General features: G+C 23.4%; 7 protein-coding genes across 7 annotated transcripts; 5 read left to right on the forward strand and 2 right to left on the reverse strand. All coding sequences in view use genetic code 6, as the record gives it.

The window, feature by feature from the left end:
- Nucleotides 1-200: 200 nt before the first annotated feature.
- Nucleotides 201-3,480, forward strand: TTHERM_00919680 (hypothetical protein; the record flags this gene model as incomplete). Its single annotated transcript, XM_001027861.3, has 7 exons — nt 201-384; nt 479-561; nt 688-1,107; nt 1,158-2,546; nt 2,604-2,787; nt 2,838-2,964; nt 3,063-3,480. The coding sequence occupies 7 exons, from the start codon at nt 201-203 to the stop codon at nt 3,478-3,480; spliced, it is 2,805 nt and encodes a 934-aa protein (XP_001027861.3).
- Nucleotides 3,481-3,631: 151 nt separating this feature from the next.
- TTHERM_00919690 (AT hook motif protein) lies at nt 3,632-9,326 on the reverse strand (the record flags this gene model as incomplete). Its single annotated transcript, XM_001027862.3, has 6 exons — nt 3,632-6,274; nt 6,336-6,415; nt 6,475-7,168; nt 7,234-8,055; nt 8,111-8,434; nt 8,745-9,326. The coding sequence occupies 6 exons, from the start codon at nt 9,324-9,326 to the stop codon at nt 3,632-3,634; spliced, it is 5,145 nt and encodes a 1,714-aa protein (XP_001027862.2).
- A 1,382-nt stretch (nt 9,327-10,708) lies between these two features.
- TTHERM_00919700 (hypothetical protein) lies at nt 10,709-12,610 on the forward strand (the record flags this gene model as incomplete). The annotated part of the gene is made up of 1 exon (XM_001027863.2): nt 10,709-12,610. The coding sequence occupies exon 1, from the start codon at nt 10,844-10,846 to the stop codon at nt 12,608-12,610; it is 1,767 nt and encodes a 588-aa protein (XP_001027863.1). The 5' UTR covers nt 10,709-10,843.
- A 2,129-nt stretch (nt 12,611-14,739) lies between these two features.
- TTHERM_00919710 (miro-like protein) lies at nt 14,740-18,096 on the forward strand (the record flags this gene model as incomplete). Its single annotated transcript, XM_001027864.3, has 4 exons — nt 14,740-15,910; nt 16,583-16,746; nt 17,216-17,329; nt 17,422-18,096. The coding sequence occupies 4 exons, from the start codon at nt 14,740-14,742 to the stop codon at nt 18,094-18,096; spliced, it is 2,124 nt and encodes a 707-aa protein (XP_001027864.2).
- A 1,026-nt stretch (nt 18,097-19,122) lies between these two features.
- On the reverse strand, nt 19,123-22,093 carry TTHERM_00919720 (hypothetical protein; the record flags this gene model as incomplete). Its single annotated transcript, XM_001027865.2, has 5 exons — nt 19,123-19,515; nt 19,678-20,127; nt 20,199-20,682; nt 20,749-21,391; nt 21,478-22,093. The coding sequence occupies 5 exons, from the start codon at nt 22,091-22,093 to the stop codon at nt 19,123-19,125; spliced, it is 2,586 nt and encodes an 861-aa protein (XP_001027865.2).
- A 446-nt stretch (nt 22,094-22,539) lies between these two features.
- TTHERM_000919729 (hypothetical protein) lies at nt 22,540-22,746 on the forward strand (the record flags this gene model as incomplete). Its single annotated transcript, XM_012801036.1, has 1 exon — nt 22,540-22,746. One exon carries the CDS (start codon nt 22,540-22,542, stop codon nt 22,744-22,746), a length of 207 nt encoding a protein of 68 aa, XP_012656490.1.
- A 260-nt stretch (nt 22,747-23,006) lies between these two features.
- TTHERM_00919730 (hypothetical protein) lies at nt 23,007-23,552 on the forward strand (the record flags this gene model as incomplete). The annotated part of the gene is made up of 1 exon (XM_001027866.1): nt 23,007-23,552. The coding sequence occupies one exon, from the start codon at nt 23,007-23,009 to the stop codon at nt 23,550-23,552; it is 546 nt and encodes a 181-aa protein (XP_001027866.1).
- Between the last annotated feature and the right edge of the window lie 1,935 nt (nt 23,553-25,487).

A 25,487-nucleotide genomic window follows, 5' to 3' on the forward strand; every position in this document is an offset into this window, starting at 1 on the left:
ACCTTTAATAATTGTATCAAATAAATTATTTACTTATAAAAGAAATTTTTAAAATTAATTTTATTTTTATATTATAATAATTCGTATTATAAGCAGTAATTACTTGGTTTGGTTTATGTTATAGTAAAGATATAAATCTACAATATAATAAAGGAATTCATTTATATATTTTTTTATGATTTTTGATAAAACTTTATAAAATGCTCAAATAGATTACCATAAAAAAAGAACTTAATAGACAATGCTTAGATGAGGTTATAAAAAGCTATGGTGAAAATTAGTATTTATATGTTATAGGGATTTTCTATTAGCAAAGAGCATCTACAGAATTCATTTTCAATTAGATTTTTGGGTATGATTTCAGCTAAGAAATCGATTAATAAGGTTGATGATGTTAATTTTTTTAATTTATAAAAAATATATCAAAATAATTTTTTCATCAATAACTATCAAAGTATTTATAAATTTTATTAATAAGAGAAGGCAGTGTTTGCGTATAAGTCTGACAAAGATCAATATTCCAACTTAATCTTTTTATTTAGTAATTTCTAATTCATTGATGTAATATATTGTTTTTTATTTTTTACACTTTTCATTCATTTGCAAATTCACATCTTTTCTATTTATTTTTCAGTATGTGTGCCTTACCAAAAGCCGCTGTTGCAATCTTTAAATTAAATATAACAGTAAGACTTTAATTATGTTGAAGAATTTATTTTTGAGTGCAGTGATGTCTTGATAAACTTAGATTTTACTATGCAAGATAGTTATCAAAGCTTGGAAAGCTACATTAGCAAAAACTTGAAAGAAAGAGAAAATCCTTATGTTAAAAAAGAAATAAACTATATTTATCCTTTAGACTAAGATATTAAGGAATTAGACAAAAAAGATAATATAGATGAGCAAGAAAATCAGCTTATTTATTAAGTTAATAGAAATAAGGGTAATGTAATTTAAAGATGTTTAAAACAGCAAGAGTCTAAAGACATTTAAGAGTCATTAGTCTTAAAGATACAAGAGTTAGAGAAATATTAAATGATACCTATTCCAATTCAAAAAATAAATACTTTATTTTCTATCATATGGGATAATCTCCTTTTAAATTAGGTAAATTAATTCATTAATTAAAGTTTATAATAATTTATTATTTAAATTAGAATAAAAATAGTCTATTTTAGCTTAAATAAATTATTGTTGGAAGTCATTACGAAGAACAATGGGATATGTTAGTTAAAGAAATGTAGCAATGGTCTAAACAATTGCATATTTAATGTATGGAAGGAATGATACATGATTTTAATATTTAAAAGGAAGAATATAGGAAAATTTCAGAAAAATGGAAGGTATCAAGTGTGTTTTTGAAAGGGTTTCTTCAAGTTTTAGATGAAAATTATGTTAAGGAGTAAATAAACTAAGAGATTTAAAAATAGATTTTTAAGCTATTTAATTTCTAATTGAACTACATAAAAAGTAATCTTAATGAAATATTTTAAAAGAAACTCACAGAAATATAAAATCAAGAAAAACAGTAGCTATTATAAAAGTAGATTTAATAATCAAACCAGAAACCTTAGTAAAAACCAGAAACCCAATAAACAGAATAATAGCCAAATTAAAACTAATAAATTGATTTAAGCTAATCACAATCATCACCTTAGTTTAAATTTTAACAATCATAGTAGTAAAGGGAATCTTTATCTAATTCAAATCCTAATTAAAGTATTAACATTTCCAAATTTGCTTCATAAAAAGTTTCTTCAGATTTAAACTTTTCTTAGATTGAGTTCTCAAATAATGAGAATAATGAAATATAATAGAAAATAAATGATATTTCATTTAGTTAAGACTTGATTGGACTATAAAGACAGAACTCAAACAAAAGCTCAGTAGATTTACATAACTAAACATTTGGATTATTAGATGTTAGTATAGTAGAGGAACCAATAGGATAAATAAAGTAAATAAAAGAAAAGTCTTCAGAGCAAGACAGTGAAGATGAGTTAGATTAAAAACTGATATTAAAAAGAGTAGGAAGTGAAACATATTAAAGTAATGATTAAACAGAAGCTAATAAGCTTGAGAGTTCAACAGAAGTAAACTAAAATAACTCTAATTAAAGTAATGAAAATATAAAAAGTGAGGCTTTGAATTCTCCAGCTTAAATTAAAGCTTTTAATACAGGTATTCAAAATTAAAGCTAGACATAACTTTTGTTTTCAAAATAGAAAAACTTCAAAGGAAGTGGCCAATATTTTCAAATAGAAAAAAGTTAAAAAATACCTAACAAATTAGCATATTCTTAATCTCCAAATATCAAACAAAAATCAATAGAAAGAGGAAGAAATTCAATTAGACAGAACTAATCATCAAGCTCTGAAATTTAAGAATATAAATTATTTGAAATATTAGAGAAAACTAAAAATTAAGTGAAGATCGAAATTAAAACAAAAATGTTTGATACATTAGATTAAAAATCAAAAGAAGAGCTAGGCTAAATAACTGAATACGAGCAGATAGAAATATAGATTATAGAACTTATTACAACAGTAAACTTAATATATTTATCATAAGTTTAATTGCTATCTAAATTTCTTTAATTTCAGGTATTAGAAAAGAGGGCATCATTGGAAGTATAAGACTTTGTTAAACAGAAAATTATTACAAGATTAAAGACTGATATTTCTGATTTATTTACAAACAAAGACCAAGACTTTTGGGTGAAATTCAAAGGTATTAAAAACAAAATTATTGATGATTAGGAAAAGAAAATTTATGAATATTTAAAAGGTAAAATTTACTTATTTATTTAAAAAATTAATTATTTTAATTAACTTTAGATAATTTTAAGTTACCAAAAAATAATTCTAATGAGTTGATAAAAAAATCTAAAGAAGTTTGCTTAAAAGAAGTTAAGAAACTAATGAAAGCTAAAATAGAAGAAATTACATCTGATTTTGTTGAGGAGTAAATCACCTGTTTCATTATTCAATAAATTACTTAAATTATTATTTTTATTTTGCCATTAATTAATTAATTAATTATTTTATTTATTTATTCAATAGGCTCCAAGCTAATGATAAAAAAATATAAGATAAATAAAGTATAAATTTTATTTATGATAAATATGAAGATTTCGTTATTGCCTTTAAAGATGGCCTAGAAAACGATAATGATTCTAAAGAAGAAGATTTAATAAATCAATGTAATAAAATCTTAATAGAATTATAAGCTATGAAAGAAAACTACAAAAATATTGTTAAATTTAAATACAACACTTTAAGATTATAACTTCAGAAATTGATGTTTAAAAAAGAAAAACTGATTACTTCAATTTAAGCTTTTACGAAAATAAATCAATTGACTTTAACTTTATTAATAGTGTTCTCTATACTTTCTGTGTTTGAGAATGTACCTTTAGCTAGCTCAGTAGGGATAATTTTGATTTCTCATATACTTTACACGATATACAAGCTAAAATGATAATTAATTAATAAATAAATAATATTTGATAAAGTAAAAATAGATAATTCTCATTTAAACTCAAAACACTCACTACATAGATATTTATATAAAATGTACTTTTATTATTAAATCAATTTATTAATTCAAATTTTCTTATTTTTAAAATTAATCATTTTCTTCTTCTAAGTCTTTAGGAGGAGCTCACTGGTTTTTTCGAGGTTTCTATTTATTATTTTTATCTTCTAGTTGTTCTTTAGTTTGCTTATTGATCTTCTTCATCTTCTTCCTCTTCTCCTTCATCTTCACTTTATGAGTCACTCTATTATTTTTCATTTTTTTTTCTACCTCTTCCCCTAGTTTCTTTTGCTTGACTTTTGTTTGCTGGTGATTTTTTAGGTCTTCCTCTAGTCTTAGTCTACTCTTACTCTTCCTCCTCTTCTTCTTACTCTTCATGCTCTTGTTCAGAAGACTCGTTCTCTTCCTCATCTTCATGTTCTTCCTCCATTTTATTTCTAGAACCTCCTCTTCTTGTGCTTCTTACAGATTCATTCTTGGTAGGCTTCTTTGTATCAGCTTGTTTTCTACCCCTCTTACGAGTAACCCTAGTTTACTCTTCTTCATCTTCCTCTTACTCTTCTTCTTCATTTTCTTCTTCTCCTTCAGACTCTTCTTTATCAGAATTTTTATTAGCACTATTGTGTCTAGTTGTTCTTTTCACTGCTTGAGTAACATTTTTTGGTTTTCTTCCCCTTCTTTTTGTCTGCTTATCGTCCTCTTCTTCCTCTTATTCACTTTCATTTTCTTATTCTTGCTCACTTTCGTTTTGCTCATCTTATTCTGATTCAGGTTCTTTAGGTTAAGCTTTAGGTCTTCCTCTTCCTTTCTTTTAAGGTTTTTACTCCTCTTGCTCCTCATCTTCACCACTCTCTTCATTATCAACGGATTTCTAAGAAGATCTTGTTTTTGATTTTTTTTAAGCTGGTGTACTTTTTTTTGAGCTTCCTCTTGTTTTTCTAGGGGCTTCTTCTTCCTCCACCTCTTCTTCTTATTCATCAGATTATGAATTATCCTATCCTTCTTCTTCTTCCTATGATTAAGTCTTTTCATTTGATTTTTTAGGACGGCCCCTGCCTCTTGTTTTCTTTTAAGACAATTCCTCTTCTTAATCTTCGTTGTCTGTTTCTTTATGTTCCTCATCACTTTCTTCAGATATTTTATTCTCTTTTGATGCTGATCTTCTACCTCTCCTGTTAGTTTTTGGACTCTCTTTTTCACTTGATGAACCCATAGATTTAGTAGAAGCTGGTTTTCTACCTCTTCTTCCAACTTATTTTTTATTCTTTTTATCTTCTTCTTCAATGTCTTATTCTGCTGACATGTCTTCTTCTTCTTATTCATCGTCTTCTTCATCTTATTCAATAACTTCATCTTACACATCTTTTTTCTTTCTTCCTCTTTTGCTAGTCTTTTGAGCAACATTAGATTCTGGTAAAACTGTTTTTTAAGCTCTTCTAGATGATGTTCTTTTATTTATTACTTCTTCTCTATCTTCATCATCTTCATCTTCTTCTGTCTCTTAATTGAGTATATCTTCTAATTCTTTAGCATTCTTTGCTTTCCTAGTTGCAGAGTTTTTCTTAGAATCTTTATTTTCTTATTCTTCTTCCTCTTCATTATCTTCTTCTTCTTCCTAATCAATATAGATAGCTTTTTTCTTTCTACCTCTCTATGATGGAGCATGAGAAGCTTCAGAGATATCTTTTTTAGGTCTGCCTCTTCTTTTTGTTTCTTCTTAGGCACCTTCTTCCTATTCATCATCATCTTCTCCTTCTTCCTCATCGTCTGAGTTAGGGTGGATAGATTTTCTTTTAGCAGGTCTACCACGTTTAGGCTTTTCTTCTTTTTCATTATCATCATCTTCTTCATTATTTGCTCTTTCTTCATCTTCTTCATCATACATCATAGCTCTTTTCTTCTTTTGCTCAGCAGAGTCATTAATCAACGTTCCATTTGAAAAGAGATTTTTGACAATAACTTCAATATCTTGTTGGTTACCTTCAAATAGTTCAATAATTTTATCACAAATCTTTAATTGTTTTGCATTTAAAGTATAAAGCTTTTAATCTTCATCATTCTTTAAGCCATTTTCACCATTTTCTGCATCATTTGCTTCTTCTTTATCACTCTTTTCTTTACCTAAAACTTTATTTAATTCTTCTTTTTCTTCATCTTCTTCTTATCTTTCATTTTTATCTTGAATCTTTATTTTGTCTTTAATTACTTTTTCCAATTAATTGAACTGTTTACTAACTGGGCAATTTTCGATAGCTTCTTTTAAGAAGTGAAGAATTATTTATAGTTACTCAGTAGTGCACTTATTGTAAAAGTCAAAGTACTAAGTAATTTTTTCAAAAAGAGATTGGAAGCGTCTTTCTTTTGAGCATTTGTATGCCAAGAAAAGGAAGAATCTTTCTTATGGAAGAAATTCATTAGAAGAAACGTTTTTAAGCACTTCAGTGTTATTATGATATTCATAGGACATTAAGTTAATTCCAACTCTAAGAGCCTTTGAAATAAACTTTTCATTGCTATGATCAAAAATAACATATTCATCATTAAAAACTAATCCTTTCTTCTCAAGTGTAACCATCAACTACGAGAATAATTCCAAAGCTTTTTCAAATATTTGAAGATTGTAATAGTTCGAGGCAGTGAAAGTCTTAAATAAAGTTGAAAGTATCTGAATAGCCTTAAAGCCTTATTTTGTGCAGATTTTAGTATCAAACCAAATAACCAAAAGTAAGCAAATAGTCTAGAATTAAAAATCAATATTTTTTAAATAAGTAAAATGCATTAAAAAAAATTTTTTTTACAGTGTGTGGGTCTTGAAGTTTTCCGTTAAATAGCAATTTGCTTAACCCTTCAATTGAAATAGTTCTAAGAAGAATATCAGCTTTTAATAAAAAAGTTTAATTAGATAAAGGAATAATGTCGATCAGATATATTTAATACCTTAATAAGCATACTTAAGTATTAAATCTTATGTTTGAGGAATGTCAATATCTTCGTCATCTTGGGATTGCTTTTAAGTGAGATCATATAGAAGTAGGAAATCTACTATGCTTCTCAATGAAATGATTTCTTGTGGAGTACAATTCTAGCAGTTTTCACTCTTGTCCAAAATATCGCTGAATACAGAGAAGAAATCAATGCAATTCTTTTTATCAATCAAAACATAGAGAGCAAGTGATTTCAAGGAATTGAAGTTTAAACTTCTATCAGAAGAATGTAATCCAGGTAAAATGATTTGCTACAATAAATTTGAAATAGCAGGATCTTTAGGATCAACTTTGCAATAAGTGAGTAGAGATTAAACTAATACAAGCTCTCTCATAGAAATATCAAAAATTTTTGACTAAATAGCATCTTCCTTTTCTTCCCAAATTTTAAGATGTGCTTATTTTTCATCTTTTTCCTTCTCTAATTGATAAATTTCGTTTTATTTTGTCTTATTTTTTTTGAGATTCGACAATTCTTTTTCAATATTATCGAGTTTCTTTTTCTCTTCATTAATACTATTTCTTATTCTTTCCAATTCTGAAGGTAAATCAAAATGTGAGTCATTATCTGTGTCTTTAGCTAGAGGCTCATGAACTTCAGAAATAAGCTAGATAAGTTGAACATTCACTCTACCATCACTCACAATCTTTATTTTTAAAAAATAAAAATTACATAAATTTGACAAATATTTTTTTACTAAAAAATTTTTACCTTCTTTAAAATACGAACTATAATTGGAAGTAATTCATACGAGCATGTAATGATAGGAGAGAAGAAATATGATTGAGAAAAAATATTATTCATAACAGTATCTGGTTCAAGGTAATAGAAAATATCATTGTATTCATTAGAAGGATCAGTTGGGATTTCGGATATTAAATTGGTATTACTCATGTTAATAACTAAATTTTTTAGAGTTTCTTCAATTTTATTTCTTCCTGATTCATCACAATTAATGAGAAGTTCTGCCAAAAGGAGAACCTAATAGAGGGAAAATAAATTAGGCTAAGTGAATGAATAGTAGTCAATCACTTAAGAGAAATCAACACCGTTTGGGAAGCAATCTTCCACTACAGCTACTAATTCAGGACTGAGTTCCTTTCTATCATCTTGATTTTAAACCATTTAACAGAGGACTCTAATTAGGAATAGCTCTTCTCCTTCGATTGAAATTTAAGTGTGCTTTTTCTTCTTTTTAAGACTAAGTTGATTTAAAAAGCAATCCTTTAAGTATGCTGAGAAGCTATCAGCATCTAATATTTATTTGATAGTTTCCTTTACTAATAATTCTAAACTCTCGTATAATTCAGGGTAGTAAAGACTCTTTTCAATTTCAAAGGTTTTTAAAAAGTTTAAAATTTTAATTTTCAAATCTTTCATGGCAGTCTCTTTATTTGGTGTGAAAAATCTCTTAATTGCAGATTTACTTTGCTTTTTTTTAGTTTTTTCTTCATCAATTTCATTATCTTCAGAGCTTTCTTCTTTTTCTCCATCTTTTTCTTTGTTCTCTTCTAATTCCATTTCTTCTTCAATCTATATATTTAATGAAATTTTTTATTTAAAATATAAATTTTTTACTTTAATTTACTTAATTTTTTTAAGGATTTTCTTCATCTTCCTTAAACAAATTATAGTTGAGCTAAAGATATCTTATACATGCTTCACGGACAGATGATTCTCTAGATCCTAAACCATCATAAATAAGTTTATAAATATCAGATAAATTTAAGTTAGCAAGAGGTATTTATTCTTTAATAAGTTTCTTGAAGACTGTAGCTCTAATTTCAGGATTTTTATCTCTGATTCTCTTAATTAAATGGGGGAAGGTGCTTTCATTCATTTCCAAGTTGATTAATGCCAATTTTCTAATCTAGTCTTAGTCGTCCATGCACATACTCTTCATCATTTCGCTCTAAGTGAATAAAAAAAATATATTTTAAATTAATGAAAGTTAAAAAAACTTAAATAAATAATTAAATAAAAACTGTCTCTTAATTCTAAGACAATAAATTTTTATATCTTTTTTGATTTTGTTTGCGAAATTTTTAATTTTTTGCAAACTAACAAAAAATTGATCCAAAAATCAGCATCAAATTTTAAAAGACTAACTAAATTTTAATATTATAGAAAATATCTAACTAAAATTCTGAATCTATATTTATAATATAAATGTTGTCTCATATCACATTTTGAATTTAAAAATCACAAATTATTTAAATTACTCTAAGAATTTTTGCTTCTTATGTTTCTGTAAGATCATCTCTATCCATTAATTTTTGCAAATAAGACGTAATCTTAATACCTATGTGCTTTAAGTTACCCTTCTTCTCTTTCATCAAAGAAAGAGTACCTAATATTAATTACTTAGCAACTTTTACTTCAATAATATCTACAAGAGTGTCTGAAGGTAATATCTTTAAGAGTTAGAAAATTATACGAGAAGAGAAGATTCTTATTTAGAGTTAAGTGGAGTCAAGAGCTCCAGCAAAAAATGCCAAGAAATGTTAAAAAAGTTAAAAGATATCCCTTTTTGTTAACTTTTATTTTTTTGATGACTAATCTTCTTTGAGAGCGTACTAACGATATCCTGTTTCAAATAATTTTTCAGTCAATTTTTCATATTTCTCAATTAATTTTCTTGGTGCCTTAAGCAAGCTCTTGATAATTTTAAGATAGCATTGCTCTGTTGCTTTAAGAAATACTGCTTTATTTGTTTCATACTACTCAAGAAGTGCATATACTTGCTTTTAAGAGACTGAGGTAGACTCCTAAACTTCATTGAAAACTTCAGCTATTGTTTCCATCACTTATTTTTGTCTAAGTTAGTATAATCTAGATTTATTTATTAATATTCTTGTTAAATCTATTTTTACTTTGCTTCTTATCTTCTTTCTTCTGATTTAAAGATTTAATTAATCTGAATAAAATAATCAGAAAGCGCTTTTTCACAATTCAACTAATTATTAAGATTCTGCTTGTAGCTATTATTTTATAATAAAAAATTTACTTCAAATAATTTATCCGCTTTTAAATAATCAATGAAGGACTTGATTATATTAAAAATTTTTGAATTTATAATACCCCGCCTTGCTTACTAACTTTAAGAAATTTAAAATTCATAAGAATTTTGATAGAATTATAAAAGAGGGTTCAAATCTCTCTAAGTTATCAAATTTTACTCCATAATAAATAATACAAGTAAAAATGAAAAAATTTTATATTAAATTAAAATAATAATAATTTATTTAATCAAAATATTATTTAGCTTACTATTTATTTTATATTTTTTCCTTCTAATAATATTTTCACTTAAATAAGCAAAAATAAAAAAAATAAAACAGTCTTTTTGATAATGAAGTTTTATTTTTAATAAATAATTAACTATTAAAATGTATTTTATTTTTCCAAAATTGGTTAAAAAATATTTTTATTATTAAATTGTTTTGAATTGGCTAAAAAAGATTTTTATTTTTATTTTATTAAATATTCATCTTTAAACAATTATTTTATTTTAAAATAATATTTAAATTAATTTCAATTTAATCCAATTTTTATTTAGGAAAATAAACATTTTTAATTTATAATATTATTTTTTTAATGCTAAATCTAAAGACTTTTTATGAATAAACTTCCTAAATATTAGTGTAAAAAAAAATATTTACAACTAATTTTTATTAAAAGATATAAGACTTTATAAAAATACCAATAAATCAAGTCTTTCAATATATTTAATATTAAATTTATAAAAAAATGTTTGCAGTTTCTAAATTGTTTCAAATAGGATGAAACTTACTCTTTTTATAAATAGAAACTTTAAAAAATAATTTTATTTTAAAATAAAATTTTAATCAATTTATTTTAATATTTTACAACTTGGATATTTGGTAAACACAGAATATATTAAATTTATAGTTTTAGTTTGCTTTGATAAATCTAAAGATATTTATTGATTTATTGATAATTAGTAAATTCATTTATATTAGTATAAAAATAATACTCTTCTACTAAATATAATGAGAAGACATAAAACTTTAAAAAACAAATTCCATTTAATCTAAAGATCATTTAATATCCATGAATTGATAAATTATAAATTTTATTAGAAATGCTAACCACTATTCATTCCTATAATTAAAAGCAGGTAAATTTTAACAACTAAAATACAAAAAATAAATATTTAAGTTTTGTTATTATTAAAGAGATAAATTGCAGAAAAATTTTAAGACTTTCATAAAAGCATAGATTATAATTTTTAAAACTCGTAATTCATTAAAATTTAGCAAATTGGAATATCAAAAAAATATAAATTTTAGAAGAAAGTATGTACAGAGCTTAGCCAATTTTTAATAAAATCTGTGTAGATAAAGAATTAGAAAGGAAAAAAGAAATTCATCGTTAAAAGATAAATAATATTTAATCAACATTTCGTTAGAAGACTCCTTAAAACTATTCAGTAGATTATAAGTTAAACAGACTCAAAAAAGAATAATAGCATGAAAGTCGCTACACTGAGATAGAAAGGGAAAATCGTATATTGTTAGAAAAGATAACTCACATTATGGCGAAAAACACAATATAATTGAATAATAGACCTGGATCTCCGAAATCATTAAATATATAAAACAGAAAGCGATTTGTTCAAAAAGTTTAAGAAGACAATTTTTAGTTTCTGCGAAGACTTTAAGATCAAAAAAGTAACTATTCTGTAAGGTAGTGGGAATCAGATTTCTAGAAAAATTAAGAAATGGTTTCAAAGATATCTTCTTATCCTCTAAATTTATTTTAAACTCCTAAAGATGGATCTATTATGCAACATAATCAATCTATTCAATAGCCATATAAAACTAGCAATTAAGGATTTATCAATATAAATGGAAATACCAATAACAACAATAGCAATAATTATTCTCCTGAAAGGATTTCATATTAAAACTAATAGCCTCAAAGGCCAAATACTTCTTAAATTAGGTCTAGCTCAAATAAATACCCAATAACATCTCAGAATTTTTATAGCTAAAATAATACAATCTAGCAATAAAGCAATTAGAAAAGTTAAAAAAATTCATCACCAAAACCAATAAATAGTAAAAATAATATAAGCTCTATTTAAGAAGATCATTTCTCTGAGTAGCAAAATTATAGTAATATGTTATAATTGAACAATTCTTCATTCGAGAGGAGCTAAGAATACTACAAAGATAGAATGCCAGTAATACATTCAAATCCAAGTAGCACAAAACACTCTAGACTTCCGAATGGAAACAGCAAGAATCGAAACACTACTTTTTATAGTGGTAATATTAAATCTAATGGTAGTAGAGAGTAATTATCTCGTCGTAATGGTAGATCTAAAAGTAATTCATAAAATTGCACTTAAACTAAAAGGAAAAAATCAGCAATAGAGTCCAATCTAAATAAAAGTAGTAATAGTATTTCACCAGATAAATACCCTGCACAACATGCTAGCAGTAGTTATGCATCGTCATATCTATATCCACCAAACGAGTCTACAGTTATTCTATTCAGAAAGCCCAAAAAGATTAGTGGGGAATTTTTCTAATTGGAAATTCGCTTGTAAGATAATCACCTCATAATATTAGCTGAGCATGTGGAAAATTAAGAGTTAAAAATAATAGAAATACCATAAGAAGAAGCTTAAGAATTTATAAAAGAAGAATGTGATAATGATGTTAATAGTTTAGCCCTAAGACTGCGTCTCCATAATGGAAAATTGTATTTAATAGGAACAAAAGCTCTTTAAAATGCTAATAAAAAAACATCAACATCTCCAATCCAAACTTCTTCCGATAATTAAGATTTCTACAATAATTAAAACTAAATAATGGCCACCTAAGAAAATTAAATTGATATAAATGATGAACCACAGCAATCTAATATGAACAGATTTTCACTTTAACAATCGCATAATTCTTAAATATTATAGCAGATGTAAAATGAAAATAGTTAGGTAGGTTCTTAATTATCTAATTATAGAAAAGAAAATGAGTTTTAACCGATAAATAATGTTCAACCGAACTCAATTCATGATAAACATGAAGAATAACCTCCAACCAAGCTTAAAATGTGAAATTTAAAAGTCAAGATACATAAATAAATAAATAAAATTTAAAATTATTATTAGGTAATTTTGTAAATTTTTAAAAAATATGATAACAAATGATACTAAATTTATTTGTAAATATTATATAGATTATATGATTATTGTTAGATTTATTATCTAAAACTAATATATAATGTAGGTTTTAGCTACCCTTACTTGAAATATATCTTCAATTTTATTATTTTAATTTTAACATTTTATATTTTATTAGATTATTATCTAAAAGTTTTTTTATTTAACAAATAAACCAAAATTAAGAATTCATCAATAAAAACAAATAAAATATCTTAATTAATTTACTTATATTGAAAAAGAAATTAAACTGGCTTTTTTTTTCATCAATTTTTAAGTTAACAAATAAATTTTACTGTAACTCCTAATAATATTTATGGAAAAATATAAATTAATAAAAGCTTAAATTCTCTTTTGAATTGTGTTAATTTTATGAAAATCTAAAAATAGCAATCATAAGCAAATAGCCTATTTTGTAATTTTTTATTATTTTAAATAATAAGACAATAGCTCAATCTAAAATATAATAGAAATTAATATATACTACTTTTGAATGCTCATCTAGCTATAAACTATTAATACAAAATGTATTTAAATTTGAAGTTCAAAAATTTGTTTAAGAAATAAACATATAGTTTTCTAAGTATAATTCACTTAAAAGTCATTTTATTTTTGACTAATTTTAATTATTTAGTATCAAATTAGTAATCTGTTTAAATATCTTAAAAAATCTAAAAATATTATTTAGGTATCATTTTTGAATCTAATAATATTGAAAAAATTATCCAAGTGATTTATCTAAAAGTTACAGTACTATCAAAAATAATATCAAGTTTAATTTATTAGTAAGAAAAGTAATGTTTGATGACACTTGATTAATAATAAGTTGATTTGGAATATAATTAAAATAATTATTTATTTTTTCCTTTAAAGACTTATTTTATTCTTTTTTTAAAATAGTGTAAAAATATTAAATTAATTTATTATATTATAATTTAAGTAATTTGGAAAATTAAATAAGTTTAAGGATTAGGAGAGATATTAAGAAATGTATGCGGACAGAGATATTTGAATTAAAAACAACAAATAAGAATAAATAGTTGGAGTACCTATTACGGTAAAATATTAATTTTAAAAAATCAAATAAAAAATTAGTTTTAAATGTATATCTTGGATATGAAAATAAAGTTTTTGTTCAAGTAAATTGAGTTGAAAAATTTTATTTTAATTTGCTGGCTTGCTTGCTTGCGTATATGATTGTATATTAATTTGTTAAAATTAATTAACTTTTTGATATGCAGAAATGATCAAAATTAATTCATATAAATGGCTTTTTAATTTTAGGCAAAAAGTTAATGAACAAAAAATAATGTAACAAGTAAAAGAAAAAGGTTTTTTTTGATAAGTCATTATAAAATAAGTAAAAATGAATGTAATTTAGAATTATTAATATTAAAATAAATAAGCTGCTATCAAATATTAGAAGGTAATATTTTGTTAGTTAGCTAAAAAGAAATTTAACTATTTTGTTTAGTGATCAAAGTTATATATATATTAATAAATGCTTAAGACATGGACGCAAATAAACAAACAAAAATCAAGCAAAAAAACAAAAAAATAATTGAATTTTAATTTTTCTGTATAATAATTAACAAAAAATAAGTATTCTTAGTTAAATAAAGTAAAAGAAATTATACTACCACAAAGTCATTAATTAAACAAAAACTTTGCTAATTAATTAATTAATACAGAGGCCCAAATATATATTAATTTGTAATTCAAAAAGAGTTAAAAAATAAACTAGAACTTCATTCAGCTTATGAGAATTAGGAGTAAAGCATTTTACGCTCGTTCTTGTGAGGAGTATTACTTGGTAATAATTATTAGAAAGATGTTATTAAAAGCTGTATGTATACTTACTCAAGCTTATGCCTTTCATACTTCCATTTTAGTTTGTTTATTAGGTTTTATTAAGAGCAAAATCAAATCAAATCAGCTTTGTTTTTGTTTGAAAATATATTGAGTTTAGTATTCTAAGATAATTTTTAAGCTATACTCTTTATATCTTAAAATAGTTGATAGTTATGAAAATATATGGCAATTAAACATCTTTAAAGTAAACTTTTATTGTTTCTCATTACATTATTTACTAATAATAGAAAGCAGAAAAAGAGGCTCAAAAGGAAGAATCCAAAATTCCATACTCAGGTGGCTCTAAAAAAAATAATCATTATCATCATAAGCAACATAAAAGTGTTGGTAAACCTGTATCAGAATCAAAAAATAATAGCGATTTATATGAAGAAAATAAAAAATAAAATAATTTTAGTCCTTAGCTAAAGGAGTTAATGACAAATTACGTCATGGAAGCAGGCGCATTTGACCCCTTCTATTTAAATGATGCAGAATAGTTTAATAAAAAAAGTAAAAACTCAGATTAAAGTGTTGATATTTAAAAACCAAATGAGAGAGTTAAGACTCAAAAGCATAAAAAATAAGCTAATGAAAGAGAAGGTTAATAATTAAAAGCTTCATAAAATGAAGAAGTAGAATAGTAAGAAAATAATGAAGTTGATTTATTAGAAGTCAGAAAACGTTCATTCAGTATAAATAATGGTACACTATTATTACCAAATGATATTGCTGTATCATCACGTACATTATCGTCTGAAAAACGCGAAGATAACAAAGATAAAGATAATAGTGATAAAAGTGATGAAGATGGTGATAATTTAAGCGATGAGGATAAAAGTGGATCTGGAAATAGCAGTGATAGTGATAAAAATAGTAGTAGCAGTGGCGGTAATAGTGATGATAGTAGTGATGACGAAGATGATGATGAAGAAAGCATAAGAATAAAGGAGAGTTAACAAAGCGAAAAAAATGAAAATGGATTATATGAAAGTGAATTTTTTAACAGTTAAAATAACTGGGGGAGAAGAAAAAAACTAAACCTAAGCTAAACTAGCGAGTCTTTTGATGAAAATCTTTACTGTAACTATGAAAATTTTAATGGAAGTTCTTCTGTGAATTTAAAATAAATAAAGACAAATGTTATGATTATAGGTGAATCTAAAATTGGAAAGACAGAACTATTATCCGAAATGTTTACAAATAATTAATTTCCTTCTAAATTAAATGCAAATTACTCTCTTGACCTGATGATACATAAACTTTCAAAAAGCGAATAGGAATATAAAATTTGTCTTTGGATTTAAAATTTATCTACCATGCAGTATTAATGGATAATAGAATGTAAGGATTAGTTGTATTTTAAAAATCTTATCTTTTTTAGTTTTTAATACTCATCTAAAATCAATATTGCTTAGTAAGTTGATGATTGGCTTAGGGCTAATCAATGAACTTATGAATGGATTACTTCATAAAAATTCATATAATAAAATACAATTTTTAATTTGTAGTTTTGGTTTAATGATAAACAGAGACTAAATACTTCTAAAGTAGTTAATAGAATTTTAATCACAAAATATCAAAATTATAATTTGGTAAATGATTAAAAAAGTACATTTAAATTAATATAAATCCAGTTCAAATCATCAAATAAAAAAATCTTCTTTCTTACTAGCATATTTTTTTTAATTCATTTTTTAATCAAATATTTTCGATATTTTGAAAACTCTAAGTATTTACTTTGAACATAATACAAATAAAATTTTTTCATTGATTGTCTTGGGGAATTTATAAAAAGCATGCTTTAATTTATTAAATCAGACTCATAAATCTCCAAGAAAGAAATTATAAATAAATTACAAATATGAACATTAACTCATTCATTACACTCACTCACTCTATTCTATTTATAAAAAAATTTTGATTTTCTTTTTTAATAATAGAGGAGTAAAGAAAGATAAGAGAATACTTATTAAAAATCAATTATTTTTAACATATTTTTTTAATAAATATTAGAGGTCTATTATAAAATAGTGAGCACTTTTATATTTTTGTATAACGATTCTGACCCTAAATCTCTTGAAGCTGTTAAAACCACATATTAAAAAACAAAAGCTTAAGCACCTAACGCAAAATATATTTTAATCGGAATTACAACTCATAGTACTAATGAATAAAAGGTAAAAAATAATTTTTATAATGAATAAATTAAAAACTGAATATATTTATTTTTCTGTGGTAATTTAATTAGAGAAGCACAAAATTAAATTTACTTAATGAACTTAAATAGTTAAGTAATTAAATTTGATTACTAATCAAATTTATTTATTTATTTATTCTTAGATAAGAAATGAATAGCTATTTTGAAAATTTTTTATTTTGTTATAAGCTTGAATTTTAATTCAGAACCAAATTTAAATAAGCACAATAATCACAATTTAATTTAATGAAAATTTCTTTTAAATTTTATTTTGGTGCAAACTCTAAATAAAAATTTTCGCTTCATTTGATCTTTTATGCGTATTTTTTTCTTTCAACAGTTCATTTAGTAATCAATTTATCTTTCTAATAAAAATCATTTCTAAAGAGAAAAAAATAACAAAGTTTTTATTATTTTTGAGTTATTTAATTGTATTAAAATATCAATAGGAAATATAAGAAAAAGCAAAGGCATTTTCTGATGAGAATAATTTCACGTATTATTTTGAAAGAATTTAATCTTAACCAACTGAAGAAACACATCTGAATTCTTTAAAGCACTATGTAAAAAATTTTTAATTATGAAATTTGATGAATCGAATAATGAATTACTTTTTTAACAAATTTACTCATTAAATTTTATTATTCTATTATAGGTATGCCCTTTACTCTTCGATAAAGAAAGCAACGATTCATTTAAATGCAGTGATTTCTAAATTTGCTAAAACTCAACTCAAGATTCTCCAAAATCTATAGAATTTTCTTTGAATAAAAATATATCTCAAGAGTTTTGTTTTGCAAAACATATTTAAAATTCGTAATCACCTGTTCGAACTAGAAACATTGATTTAAGTGATATAGACCAAATCAAATATTCATAAAATATAAATTTCAAAGATGGAAACGGGTATTGCTTATCTGAAACAAGAAGATAACAAAAAAATTTTACGGAGGAAGATGCAAATGGTAAAAGTGATAGATATTTTATAGACTAGGATGAAAATATGCAATATACTTAATCAAATAAAACACTATAAACGTTCCCACTAATAAATGAAAATAATTAAATAATCTAAGAAACCTATTCTTGGCCTATCTAATCAAATTCACCTATCAACTTCGACTAAAATAAAAACTACTTAGATAAAAGTGCCTGTATAAATTTGATACCCAGCGAAATTCAAAGTGTAGACAATTAGATATAAGATTAACAATTAGAATAGCAATTAAAAATAGGTGAATCCTCTAACTTAGAATCTACTTAACAAAATTTGTAGCTATCTGATCATACATTATCTGAAATTCCTATAAAAATAAGTTAATAAGGGTGACACTGTATAAATAATTTTAAAACTCTTTGGCTTATACTAAAATAAAATAAAATAAATAAATAAAACACTAAATATCAAACGATGCCAATAACCTTCTTCTTATAATATTAATATATAAAATAACGAATTTCAGCAATCAAACAGCTAATATTAAAATAAATAAATTAGCATCCTCTCTTTTCTATTTCCTGATAAATTTAGTCTCAAATAAATAAAATAATATAAATAAAGACAAATAGTAGTACCATCTATGATTAATTTTGGAATATATTCTTAATAAAAACCACACACATGCTTACATGAATGCATGCATGAATGTATACAGACATACACAGTAGCAGCTAGTCAGATGATATATATATAAAACTACTATATAAATAAATTTTACAAAACTAATTAAAATAGCTATAAATCTAGACTATAAAATCAATCAATCATTCATTCATTAATAACTAACAAATATTAGAAAACTAACTAATAAAAAAGTTAACATTAAATAAATAGCTAGTTTATTTTTCCTAAACAAATTATTAAAAATCTACTCTACATCTTTATTTTTATTTTTGGTATTAACATTAACAAGATACTCACTAACTAGTTAAATAATTCTGAGTTTTAGATTGAACCTATAAATATAAATATCTAAAACAATTATAATTAATTATTTAGTTATTAAGTTTCGATGTATTAATTATTTATCAATCAATATATTTTTTGCAAATCTTTATAAGAAAAGTAAAATTAATTAGAGATTATTTAAGAGTAAAAATCTAAATAATCTGTAAAAATTCCTATCTCATTTTCTTAGTATTTTAATTTCAGTTATTTACATATTTATTTTTGAGGAAATATAATTTTTAACTTTACTAGTTTAAATATAATTAACTTATTTTCTTACTTACTAATTAACTAACTACAGTATCATCTGAGAATTTTAAATTAAATTTATTGTTATTAAATGCAATTAACTTAAGGGTTGTTTAAGATAAATAATATAATTTTATTAAATTTCTTTGAGTAAAAAAATCAACAGTTATCTAATTCTAATTGTAAAGACTCATCAAAATTATTTAATATCCAACTCAAGAAAAATTAATAACTATACTTGTGTTCATCATATTTTTATTAAATGTAATCTAACCTTAATTCCACATATTCATTCATAAAATTATTCTTATTAAAATAGCTCCACATTTAGTGAGCATACCATTTAGCTTCTTCTCCACTTTCATTTACAAGCTTTTCAGAAGTTTGTAATATCTCTAAAAACTCTTACTTTGTAATGATACCAATTCTTTTAGGGTCAAATAGCCTTTACAAGAAATCTACAATGTGCTCTTTTTCGCCTTTTTACTCCATCAAAACTCTCAAATTCAAAAATTTATCCCATGATAGCTTTATATTATTTCTATCAGCCACCTTTATTTTGATTATTTAATAAGCAAAAAGTGTTTTATTTATATGTAAAAATATTTTTTTTTCAATTATATTAAATGAGGATTAAGGACTAATTAAAAGATATTTATTCATTTTAATTGATTAAAAGGTTAATAATATAGAAAAATAAATTGTAAATATTACTTCGACGTCAATTCCTATTGCTCTGAGGATACTATTAATTATAGGAGTATGTGTACCACTTTTAAAACTTGTACAAAAAGTAAAAAAATTCATAGCATAAATTAGATCTGATCCTTTTGAAATTTTGTCTTAGTAATTTTGAGCATTTTCTAATCCTTCATTTAAATTTATTAATGACTAAAACTCAGAGTAATATCTAAAAATATCTTTGTTAGTTAGCTAAGGATAAATATTTCTAATTCTAACAAGTTCTTTTGTTTTCATTTTACTGTACTCAATATTTTATTTATTTTTCCTCTTTAAATAGTTTACTATTCCTGTGTTTATCTATTTATTTCCATAATAATCTACACTTCCTTCTTATAAAATTGAATTAAGTTTGTAGTTTGATGAATTTTTTCCTAAAATACTACTTTCTTTTTCATTAAAATGATTTCTTGATTCTCCCCTCTAAATTTTTATTTATTTTTAAAAAAGATTTTAAAATGAATTTAAAATTAAATTATTTATGATTTATTTACAAAATTAGTTGGGGAAGATGGATTTTAGCTAAACGAGTGTTGATTTATTGTGTTTTCTTGATAAAGAGATTAACTTTTTTAGCCATAAAATTTATGAATTTATTCATTAACATTGCTAGTTTAAGCCAACCCTCTAATATTAGTTGAATTATTTCTATTTTTTTTAGGTGAATCGTATGGACTTTATGAAACTTAATGAACGGTATCAAAATTTATTTAAGCTTTATTTTTTAAAGTATCTCTGAACTACTGATTTTACTGAACCTCAATAAAATTCTCTAAGTCACGTAAAAATTAGTTTTTTTTCATCGTTTCTTTTTCTCCACCTAGCAGAATCATAGTTTAAAAGTGCAGCTAAAGTATATCAGTAACTTCCCTTCCATTAACATCAAAAATGCATTCAATATTTTCATAGTTTTTTAATGAATTATCTCCTATATTATTTATTTAGCCAATTAAGTCAATTACTATTTGCTGTCTATACCTATTTTTGTTTTTGGTTAACATAATTAAATAGAGAATAATTATTGATAAATATATTTTTTTTTACTTTGTGCTTGGGATAAAATAGTATATAACTCTCTCAAATAACTTTTTTTCACTAATGTATTCAGTTTCAAAGTCATTAAATATTTTTAAAATATCTTTTTTCTAAAAACCTAGTTTCATCTCCTCAAAATCACGTTTTTTTTCAGGATTTTTAGAAAGTATACTATAAAACTCGTCTACAAATTTCAGATTTAATATTTTCTAAATATAGGGATATGCTTTTTCTAAAACTTCTAAGTCTATTGAAGGTTGTATTTCTTTCTTAAAATTAGAAAATATAAAAGGAGATAAGTCAAAATTTATGAAATTATTTTTTATTTCACTAAATTTGTTAATTCTGTTCAGGAAAAATATCTTAGTTAAAGGCAATAATTTTATCTTTTTTTGCTTTTATGGAGCAGTTAAAAAAAGTTTATTCTAATTAAATGTGCTCTCTTCTTTTTGAGTTTCTTTAGCAACTGCAGCATGGTTACCATTAAAAGATATATTCAAGTTTACTGTTTAAAGTGGTTTTAATCTTACATGTTAACTTGTATATTAATTTCGATTTATGATTTTATTTGAGTTACTATAATATTCAACTGAATTTCTTTAATCTGTTGAGGGTCTTTATTTAACTGAAACAGTCCTTCTCCTTTCTATGGCTGTATTAAAAAATATTTAATCTTATGAAAATTATTATTTGATTAACAAACAGTAATTTTATAATGCAAAAAAACTTATTAATTACTCATAACATCCTTAGAAGAAGATTGTAATCTGCCATTTTCAATTTATTAAAAGTTTTTTTGCTGTTAAAAAAGCTAAGAATGGTGTTTATACGCTTCATAAACTTTTTCATTAGTCACTTAAAAATTTTCTTTTTTATTTTTTTTTTTATAATCTCTAATTGTCCTTTTAGTTAGTCCTGGTGGTAGTTTAGTATCCGTTACTTCTAATAAAGTTTCAGCCAAGTTTTTTTATTTGTTCACTTACTTTTATATTTAAGGTGAATTAATGCTAGATTATTCTTGGTCATCTTAATATCTCAAAAACGCATCTTAATAACTAAAAGAGTTTTTCCTAAAATCATCTAGCTAACTATTATGACTTGAATTTTGAATAGATCTAAGTTTTTGCTTATATTGATCAATAGTTTTTTAATTTGTTTCATCATCAATCAGTTTATTCTCTAATTAGTAAGGCCTAACTCCTGTATTATTTACCCTATCAGAGTACAGTTTAGTATTATATATTGGTCCTTGTATATGCAAATTCATATAAAATTTGTTAGGCGTAAAAGATTTCTGAGGATTTTCTATATCCTCATACAGATTCAGGCTTGTATTTAATAAATGCTTAGACATAAATTAGTATCTTATAGTAAATTTTCTATTTAATAATAATTGGTGTCAATCAAAATATTTATAATAAAAATTAACTAATTCGTTTATAATCAACCAAATTTTGCATTAGTTAAGTTAAAATTATAATTAATTATAAGTATTAAAAAAATATTTTTATTTAACATTATAAAAATGTTAAATATTTTTAGTAATTTTAAGCAAAAATGAATAAACACAAACTAGATAATAACATTTTAATTTATTTTTAAATAAAATATATTTATGTATAAATTATAAGTACGATCAAATGATTATTTGTTTTCTTATAAATAATAAGAAATTAAGAAATATTGTTAAGCAAGAAAATTTGATTTCAAATATATTTTAATTAATATTAAAACAAAAGATAAAAAGGATATCTGTATGATTAAGAAAAAAAAGAAGATTGTAATATAAAATGAGCAAAAATGGTAAAGGACCAAACATTTAATGGTGTAACTCTTAAAAAATTAGTTTTTTAAGGATAATTTAAAGCACGGATTATAGAGCACCATTTTCCCCTATAAGAGAGCATCATTAAGATTAGATTATCCCTGATGATTGAAGTAAGTACTGTTAGAAATCGATAATCTATTCTAACAAGAAACCTTTAATCTGCCATGAGTTCAGAGTGAGATACGGAATCAAATATTGTACTTAGCTATAATTTAATGTCCTGCCAATTTTTTAAGGAATAAGTTTTTTTACATTTAACCGGTCATTATGATTTTATATCATTATTGCCTTTTGCAGGGTGTTATTTATGGTGTTAAAATGCATTAATATTTGATAATAGAGTAAAATCTTTCCCTCACTCTATTACAATCATCTGACAGTATCCTTGATCCTCCACTCCTCAAAAAGAGTATCTATCTTGTTTCTAACTGCTATCAAAATGAAATATCCCACCTAAACATAGCACGTCTATATCTAAAACTCAGAAATTACTTTGATACCATACTAAATTAAATACCTTATTAATAAAGAAGAATAATCAAGAATGATGAATGAGACTCTGAACTAAAATTCCTAAATACTATCAAAAATGGCTAAGATTTATTTCTTTTCTTATTAGATCTTACAAAATTATTTAATTGCAAACTAATCTGTTATTAATATCTAATAAATAGGATCTTAGAAGAAAGGCTGGAGTCACTTTGGTGCTTATCAATCTTAAACCCCTAAAATGAAAACGCGAACAAAAAAGTTTTTATTATCAATCGGCCCTGAAATATCGAGATCCCCACAATATTTTACGCAATGTTTTCAATTTTAGGAATTCACAAACAGAGAGCACAAAAAACCCTCTACAGCTAAACTTTAAGAATCACTAGTTTTTAAGGAAATAAATTTTAAATCCCGAAAGGCCCTTTCTACAATGCCAATCCCGGACCGATTCTTAAAAGTTTAACCTGTTTTAAAAGTTGAAGAGGCGTGCTGAACAATAGTTCGCTGTTTCGTTGTCAAAATTTCACCTTCTCTCTTTCGTTAATAAATAAATATTAAAAGTTTTTTAATCCGTAATTGATTTATTCTAAAAGAATATTCATCCTAAAATATTTAAAAACAAATGTAAAAAAAAAAAAAATCTTCTCTTTTTTAAGGAATAATATCGTTAAAGCCGCACTATAATATAAAAATATTTTATTAGAATTTAATCATTTTATTATATTAACTAACCTTAGCTACTTAGACACAAAAAATCTTAAAATATTATATTAAAATAAAAAAACTCTGAATAAAATAAATCTGAAATAAATTTAAATAAATAAAAATTAAAAAAAAGAAAAAAAAATTACAAACTAACTAAAACTAAAATACTAAATAAATAAATTAATTAAATAAAAATATAAACTAATAAATAAATAAAATAAATGTGATAAATACATATAAAATAAATCAAGAAAAATTAATATTAAAATTTCTAATTTCAAATATAAATAAATATTTTATCTATCTATTTAAGGCTGCTGAATATGCTACATTTTAATTTTTTTTTTTTTTGCTTATTTTAAGTATTTTTAGAAATATTTGCTGCAATCGTTATTTTTTATATTAAGGTTCAGTTTTATTTTATTGATAGCATTTTTGTTTAAGTATAGAAGAAAATTAAAAAAATTTACAATTAAGAAAATTTTAAAATTATTTAAACAAAATAAATTTTTAATTTAAATTTTTCTTTTTATTTGAAGCAAATACAAAATTTTCCTTTTAAATAATAAATAGTCTTGCAATTGTTAATAATAAAATAATTTTATATTTTCATAATATTAAGAAAATATTTTAATTTCATTTGCGTTTTATATTGAAACTATATTTTATTTTATTTTTCATACAAATAAAAATATTAATCAAAAACTTTTTAAAATATATTTAATTCATTAAAAAAATTTTATTGAATTACTAGACAAAAAAGTTTATCTTACTTAGTTTATTAAATATCAATGTGAATTTCTTTATTTTCAATTTATCTACCTTTTTTATCTTTGTTATTCTCCTTAAAATATTTTTTATCGTATTTTAAAATTAATTTCTATGAATATTTTATTATTAAATTATAAAAATTAAATTGTATAAATTTTAAAGAAGACTATTTACTTAAGTTAAAGAGACAATCTTTCCCTGCTAAAAATATACATATATATTACAAAATAAAAATTAGAACTATAAACAATTTTCTAAATTATACTTTTAACTCATTATTTAGATCAGATATTTTTCGATTGCTTACATACCGTGGTTTCTGGTTAATTAAGGACTAACTCAATTCAAATTTTCAGTCCAGTTTTAGTCCTTTTTTCATAAGTATCAAAAAAAGTCCTTAATTAATGTAGTCCTTAATTAACCAGAAACCACGGTATTTCCTAAATAATTTTTATATTAATTTAAGATCAATGAATTTTAACTTATAGTTTTATGAGTTATCCTTCAACGTTTATAAATCCATAAATAAATGCTTGTTTATATATTTTAAATAGAAGAATTAAAAGCTGGTAAACTATATTAGTATAAATCATCAAATATCAAAGGGAAAAAGTCTATATTTAAATTTTTACCATAAGAGATTAAAGAATGATAAGTAATAAATTGAATGGTTTGAAAATTTATCTTCAAATTTATCAAATATTACAAAACTAAAGATAAATAATAAAAAGATTTATTTTCACCATAAAAATAATGATTATTAATTTTTAACTATTAACTTACCAAATTATTATTTTTTGTTTGATTTATGAATCACATTTTATACAGTAATAAGGATTTTTGAATAAATAAATAAAGTAAAAGAAATAAAGTTCAAAAAGAATTATTTATTAGTATTTTTATAAAATGAGCAATAAGCAAAGTTGGTTTAAAAAACTGTTTCTTTAATTTG

Source organism: Tetrahymena thermophila (genome assembly GCF_000189635.1).
Source record: "Tetrahymena thermophila SB210 genomic scaffold scf_8253817, whole genome shotgun sequence".
NCBI classification, from domain to species: Eukaryota; Ciliophora; class Oligohymenophorea; order Hymenostomatida; family Tetrahymenidae; genus Tetrahymena; species Tetrahymena thermophila.